Here is a 7,938-nt window from a genome sequence, read left to right as displayed (position 1 = left end):
CTTTTGCCGGATATGTTTCTTGCCCATCAGATTAACAACTTCCGCATAACGCTGCCCTCACGCCGGATTTAACATGGCGGCGGGACCGATTTCGGAGCGCAACCAAGGTAGATTCGTCTTTATATTTTACTATGAACTTCATCAAATGTATCCATACGAGTAGTTTCCATTACATCTGAACCCATGGCCTGAAAATTATAGCTATAAATCTAGCTGAATGAAGACGTAGCTAGCCATATGCCTTGTCTGTGTGACAATTCCATTGCCAAACAAAGCTCGTTTACAAGCCTACGTTTGCCATATGTACTGTAACAAGCTAGATAGCTAGCTATGTATTTTTACGTCCTACCAGACTCGTCCGATTTGTCACTAAAGAATCTGCCGGGCTATGAATGGGTAGCTAGCGAGCTCAAGGCAGGGCCATATACCTAAATGGGACTGGCTCAAAGAGGGTAACATTAGCTAGCTGGACATGTTCCTAGCCTTGGTTGACTTCGCGCGTTGGGCGCACACAATTTTTACATTCAGCAACATTTAAGTAATTCCGCAGATGCTCTTATCCAGAGCGATTTTTGTTAAATATATATATTTTTGTCACACACCGGATAGGTACAGTGAAACCGGCGACCTTTCGGTTACTGCCCCCAACGCTCTCAACCGTTGCACCCTTCTTACCGTCCCTGTCTTTGGCAAAACTGCGCTCGTTTTGCAGGGTTTGTGCTCTTGAACCAAAGACGTGATGTAACTGCAGCGTATGCGTGGAAACTAGATTTAATGCATTCTTGTGCACTGCTCGGTAATGTAAGTAATGGGAACGGATATAGGATATAGCTTTCAAAATAGGAGGAGTGTTGCTAAAAACAGGTAACTGTAGTCATTTCCGCACGTCTTGAAAATATCTTGTATGTCATGGGACCATAACACGGTTTTATGTTTGGGCTTATACCCATCCACTTAATGTTTTGCTCTCTCTGTTACTTTAGATGCCACTGTGTATGTGGGTGGTCTGGATGAGAAAGTGGCAGAGCCACTGCTGTGGGAGCTCTTCCTACAGGCTGGGCCTGTGGTCAACACACACATGCCCAAAGACAGAGTCACGGGACAACACCAAGGTAAGTAACACACATACTCATAAACAACGCATTGGTAACAGAACGGACACATACCATCAGTAAGACCAACCAGATATGCTACACTTTGATATCTAACCCCAGGGTTTCTATCACATGGTGAGGTGGCGCACTCATGTTTGAAAATAAGAACTGTGTACAACTAAAACTAGCCTATGCAAAGAAGACAGATCATTGTAGATTAGGTCTATGCTATAAAACCCATCACTTGTTGATGTCATGTCATTTTTGGAGACTCCTTTAGAGACAAATAGCATGTAAAAAAAAAATGCTGATCAGAAATATAACCGTTAAAGTCTTATTGAATGTTATTCTTTCCTCTGTCCCCACCCCTTCGTAAGGCTATGGCTTTGTTGAGTTCCTCAGTGAAGAGGATGCGGACTACGCCATCAAGATTATGAACATGATTAAACTATACGGAAAGCCCATCCGTGTCAACAAGGCCTCAGCGCACAACAAGAACCTAGATGTTGGCGCCAACATCTTCATCGGTAACCTGGACCCGGAGATTGACGAGAAACTCCTCTACGACACGTTCAGCGCCTTTGGGGTCATACTCCAGACGCCCAAGATCATGCGCGACCCGGACACTGGCAACTCCAAGGGCTACGCCTTCATCAACTATGCCAGTTTCGATGCCTCTGACGCGGCCATCGAGGCCATGAATGGCCAGTACCTGTGCAACCGACCAATTACAGTGTCATATGCCTTCAAGAAGGATTCCAAGGGCGAGCGGCACGGCTCGGCCGCTGAACGCCTCCTAGCTGCCCAGAACCCACTTTCGCAGGCTGACCGGCCGCATCAGCTGTTTGCAGATGCACCGCCTCCCCCCTCTGCGTCAACGCCTGTCCTCACCACCCTGGGACCCGGGATGCCCATGCCTGGTAAGTGTGTGTGTGCAAGTGTGTGCAGCAGGGTTAAATAATTTGATTTCAGCTTCATCAATCAAATGTATTTATAAAGCCCTTCTTACATCAGCTGATGTCACAAAGTGATGTACAGAAATCCAGCCTAAAACCCCAAACAGCAAACAATGCAGATGTAGAAGCACGGTGGCTAGGAAAAACTCCCTAGAAAGGCCTGAACCAAGGAAGAGACCGAGAGAGGAAACAGGCTATAGGGTGTGGCCAGTCCTCTTCTGGCTGTGCCGGGTGGAGATTATAACAGAACATGGCCAAGATGTGGCCAAATTTTCATATATGACCAGCAGGGTCAAATAATAATAATCACAATGGTGTAAAGGGTGCAGCAGGTCAGCACCTCAGGAGTAAATGTCAGTTGGCTTTTCAGGGCCGATCATTCAGAGTATTTCTACCGCTCCTGCTGTCTCTAGAGAGTTGAAAACAGCAGGTCTGGGACAAGGTAGCATGTCCGGTGAACAGGTCAGCGTTCCATAGCCGCAGGCAGAACAGTTTAAACTGGAGCAGCAGCGAGAGAGAGCGCAAGCGAATATACTTAAATTCATACGGGACACTGGATAAGACAGGAGAAATACTCCAGATATAACAGACTGACCCTTGACCCCCGACAAACTATTGCAGCATAAATACTGGAGGCTGAGACAGGAGGGGTCGGGAGACACTGTGGCCCCGTCCAACGATACCCCTGGACAGGACCAACCAGGCAAGATATAACCTCACCTACTTTGCCAAAGCACAGCCCCAACACCACTAGAGGGATATCTTCAACCACCAACTTACTATCCTGAGACAAGGCCGAGTATAGCCCACATAGATCTCCCCCACGGCACAAACCCGAGGGAGGGGCGCCAACCCCGACAGGAAGATCACATCAGTGACTCAACCCACTCAAGTGACGCACCCCTCCTAGGGATGGCATGGAAGAGCGCCAGTGACTCAGTCTCTGTAATAGGGCTTGAGGCAAAAAATCACAGTGGAGAGAGGGGAACCAGCCAGGCAGAGACAGCAAGGGCGGTTCGTTGCCCCAGTGCCTTTCCGTTCACCTTCACACTCCTGGGCCAGACTACACTCAATCATAGGACCTACTGAAGAGCTGAGTCTTCAATAAAGACTTAAAGGTCTGAGAGTATGCGTCTCTCACATGGACAGGCAGACCATTCCATAAAAATTGAGCTCTATTAGAAAGCCCTGCCTCCGGCTGTTTGCTTAAACATTTTCGGGACAGTAAGTAGGCCTGTGTCTTGTGACCGTAGCGTACCTGTAGGTATGTACAGCAGGACCAAATCAGAAAAGATATGTAGGAGCAATTTTGGGGCTTCACCATGTTTCATCAAAATGTACAGCTGTGTGTCGTCCGCATAGCAGTGAACGTTAACATTGTTTCCAAATTACTTAACCAAGAGGTAAAATATATAGTGAAAACAATAGTGGTCCTAAAACGGAGCCTTGTGGAACAACGAAATTGAGTTGATTTGTCAGAGGACAAACCATCCACAGAGACGAACTGATATCTTTCAGACAGATAAGATCTAGACCAGGCCAGAACTTGTCCGTGTAGACCAATTTGGGTTTCCAATCTCTCCAAAAGAATGTGGTGATTGATGGTATCAAAATCAGCAATAAGGTCTAGGAGCACGAGGACAGATGCATAGCCTCGGTCTGACTCCATTAAAAGGTAATTTACCACCTTCACACATGCTCTCAGTGCTATGATGGGGTCTAAAACCAGACTGAAGCGTTTCGTATACATTTTGTCTTCAGGAAGGCAGTGAGTTGCGCAACAGCTTTTTTTTTTGAATGGGAGATGCGATATAGGCCGTTTAGTTTTATATGTTCTGGGTCAAGGTTTGACTTTTTCAAGAAAGGCTTTATTACTGCCACCTTTAGTGAGTTTGGTACACATCCGGTGGATAGAGAGCCGTTTATTATGTTCAACATAGGAGGGCCAAGCACAGGAAGCAGCTCTTTCAGCAGTTGGAATAGGGTCCCGTATACAATATTTTGTGTGGGTACTTAGATAGTAATCATATTGCCTTGTATAGTCATAGACTGTGCTCCGTAGATTTGTAAGAGTAAGAATGACAAAAATGTGATTTTCCTCACAATGTGAAAATGTTATGTTGGCTTCACAATTCCTTGACTATAACTTGTTCAGTAACACCAACACAACATTAAAACATTACATCAAAATAATTTCAATTCAACTTTTCTTTTTGCAATTTCTCTCTCTGATCTTAATTTCCAGGCATGCCCCCTCCTGGTGCCTTCCCTCCTGTGCCACCCCCTGGATCCATGCCTCCTGGCATGCCCCCCGGCATGCCCATGCCCCCAGCCCCAGGGACACCAGGACCCCAGGGAGGGGGCTCAGGCCCCCCACCCGGCCCGCCACCCTTCCACCAGGGCATGCACCCGGGTAAGTCACTCACCCCGACCATATATTTGAATTGAGTACCACAGTCAGGAAAAGCTTGCCCAGATTGTTAAATATTGGAGTTCAAATTGTAGTGTGTGAAATTTTAAGCTACTGCTATTTCTGGTAAGGAAAGAGAACATGTGTGTGATGAGGTGCATTAATACACTACATGGCCAACATTTCATTCCAAAATGTTGGGCGATTATGCCTGGCTCGCAGACTTTGTTCCAATTCATCCCAAAGGTGTTTGAGGTCTTGGCTCTGTGCAGGCCAGTCAAGTTTTTCCACACCAATCTCGTCAAGAGATTTCTGTATGGGCCTCGCTTTGTGCATGGTGGCATTGTCATGTTGAAACAGGAAAGACCTTCCCCAAACTGTTGCCACAAAGTTGGAAGCACAGAATCATCTACAATATCACTCTAGCGTTAAGATTAGAATATCACTGTAGCGTTAAGATTTCCCTTCCCCGGAGGGGCCTAACCATGAAAACAGCCACAGACCTTTAATCTTCCTCCACCAAACTTTACCGTTGGCACTATGCATTCAAGCAGGTAGCGTTCTCCTGGCATCCGCCAATCCCAGATTAGACCTTCAGACTGCCAGATGGTGAAGGGTGATTCATCACTCCAGAGAGTGCGTTTCCACTGCTCTAGAGTCCAATGGCTGCGAGCTTTACACCTCTCCACCCAAGGCTTGGCTTTGCCATGATGATCTTAGGCTTGAGCTTCATGAAGCTCCCGACGAACAGTTCTTGTGCTGACGTTGCTTCCAGAGGCAGTTTGGAACTCGGTAGTGAGTGTTGCAACCGTGGACGCTTACACGCTTCAGCACTCGGTGGTCCCGTTCTGTAAGCTTGACTGGCCTACCACTTCGCAGTTGAGCCGTTGTTGCTCCTAGACATTTCCACTTCACAATAACAGCACCTACAGTTGACTGGGCAGCTCTAGCATGTCAGAAATTTGACTTACTGGTTTGTTTGTAAGGTGGCATCCTATGATCTTGCCACATTGAAAGTCACTGACCTCTTCAGTACGGGTCATTCTTCTGCCAATGTTTGTCTATGGAGATTGCATGGCAGTGTGCTCGATTTTATAGACCTGTCAGCAACGGGTGTGCATCAAATAGCCGTATCCTCTCATTTGAAGAGTTTCCCATATACTTTTGGCCATGTAGTGTATATGCAGTCAAGCTTGCATGCATTTTACGTATGGGTGGTCCCAGGAATCGAACTCACTGTCCTGGCGTTGCAAGCGCCATGCTCTACCAACTAAGCTACTGAGGACCACCACCAATTATATTGTTCATGTCCAACAGGAATGCCCCAGATGTCTATGCACCCTCATGGCCATCCCCCAGGTATGGTGCCTCCACCGGGCCCCCCAGGATCCAACCAGCACCGGGCGCCTCCACCCCCCGGCATGCCCCCTCATCCACACATGGGCATGCCACCGAGAGGGCCCTATGGGCATCCCATGGGTAAGTGCTGTGCCTTCACACGGCTAGGGGTCAATTCAACTCAATACAGTTCAGTAGTTGAAATCTCAAAGTTGGATAATTAATTGCCTGACTCCTGATTCATGAAACCAAAAGTGGTAAATTGTTTTGCATCACAATTTTTCTTAGTTTAATGCTACAGTCTGCAATTGGCATGTCCATTTTGGACTTTAAAGAAATGTATTGTAAACAAATATTTTTACATATTTGTCTAAAGGGACAAAAAGACATTTATGAATTTTATGGATATCCAAGAGGTTTGTTTCCTGATATCCTTGTTGTAATGTGCTGCTGTATGAGATTATATATAATTGTGTGAATCGCTTCTCCCTTTCCCCCCACCCACACAGGTCACCCCATGCATCCAGGCATGAGAGGACCCCCTCCTCCCATGCCCCCACCGGGCTACGGTGGGGGTCCCCCTCGTCCGCCTCCGTTTGGCTTCCAGAGGGGGCCACCAATGCCACCGAGGCCACCCGGTGGCCCACCTCGAGGCCCCATGAGAGGACCAATGCCCCCATAGACTACGGAGGACCACAGCAAGGCGCATGACCATGCTTTCATTTAGCTCTTTTAAAATTTGATTTCTATTCTTTGATTTCTATTCTAGTACCATTTGGAGACCTGGTGTAGCTCCATTTAAAAAAAAATGTTTTTTTTTTTTTCATTTTCTTCACTGTACAGAACCGAACAAAGGTTCGGAATAAAGGTTTTTAATACAACAAATTGGGTCTTTCAATTGATGTCAAGTGATTTCAGTTTTCTTAGATGATGCATGTTCTGAATTAAATCTCATGTCAATTAACTTGTGCTTTCCTAGTACAAACATAAGACACAGCATGTAGTTGGTCTCCTCAATAGGTTATAAACTCCAAATGTGATCAAAAGGCCAGTCGTTTGAGACCGTTGGTAGCCAGGAAGAAAGGTGAGGCATGTCCATAATGACAAGATGAATGAGAAGGTTATGTTTTGACCAGACAAAGCACAAGTCAGTTGACAGGTTCCAGACCAAATAGAAAATAAAACGTATTCGCCTATATAAACCTTAAGTATTTTTTTATAAACCTCCAAATACAATGTTGCTATAGGCGGTGCTTTGAGGGAAAGCTTTGAGTGGATTACAAATGTATATGCTTCCAAACTAGAAAAAAACATCTGTGCTGCCTCCATGTTGAATGTGGTTCTCACTCAGTCTGTTGCCATGGTTATTGCAGATACCACTTGTCTGATGTAGTGGGTTATGGAGGAGGATGTATAGGGCTGCATAATCCTACTCTGATATTTTAAGCCATTTTTGATCATTTAAATTAATATTGATTCTTGAAGATTAAAATTGGTTGATACCACCAAACCCCAGTTGAAATCGGCTGAAAATGTGTCTTCAGAATGATCAGAATTGGACACAAAGTTAATTGTGAATGGACCCAACCTAGCTTGACCATGGAGACAGGATATTAAGTGTATCAGGCCAAACCTAGGTCAACAACAAGAAAACAAGGTTGAGGTAAAATGTCTTCTGGTCATGAGAATCTTCCAGGGGTTTCTTCCGGGTCCAGGGTATCTGTGTTTTTTTTTAGGTATGCACTCATTTCACGCCACTTCGATAAAGCTACGACTGGAAGTGATTTTCATAGCAGGTTAGGAGAGCTTTTTTGTTGTTGCTAACCCTAACTCTTTTCCTAACCTTAACCTCGGTCTGCTAACCTGCTTCAAAAAAATAACATTCCAGTGGTAGCTTTATCAAAGTGGTGTGGGAAAAGTTTTTCTCTGTTTTTTTAGGTGGATAATGTTCCCTTACATTATGAATGAGACTTATTGTACCTATCCTGACCTATGATATTTACATTAGAATTATTAAGCAGTTATGAGTTTTAACACGTGCAAACGAAGAGGCTTAAAACCCTATATTAGATTGGTAAATTAAACCCCCCTTAAAAATATGTTAGCTATTTTCATAGCTAACTGATATGTTAAATAATTT

At 45.3% G+C, this 7,938-nt stretch overlaps 1 protein-coding gene across 1 annotated transcript; it reads left to right on the top strand.

Moving 5' to 3' along the window:
- Nucleotides 1–6,683, top strand: LOC115131499 (splicing factor 3B subunit 4-like). The gene is made up of 6 exons (XM_029663266.2): nucleotides 1–107; nucleotides 984–1,112; nucleotides 1,472–2,014; nucleotides 4,296–4,463; nucleotides 5,778–5,939; nucleotides 6,308–6,683. The coding sequence occupies exons 1-6, from the start codon at nucleotides 74–76 to the stop codon at nucleotides 6,478–6,480; spliced, it is 1,209 nt and encodes a 402-aa protein (XP_029519126.1). The 5' UTR covers nucleotides 1–73; the 3' UTR covers nucleotides 6,481–6,683.
- Nucleotides 6,684–7,938: the final 1,255 nt, after the last annotated feature.

The sequence above is a fragment of the Oncorhynchus nerka genome, linkage group LG7 (assembly GCF_034236695.1).
Source record: "Oncorhynchus nerka isolate Pitt River linkage group LG7, Oner_Uvic_2.0, whole genome shotgun sequence".
NCBI classification, from domain to species: domain Eukaryota; kingdom Metazoa; phylum Chordata; class Actinopteri; order Salmoniformes; family Salmonidae; genus Oncorhynchus; species Oncorhynchus nerka.
Note: the sequence above shows the minus strand (reverse complement) of the source record. Positions and strands in the feature narration are given on the sequence as shown.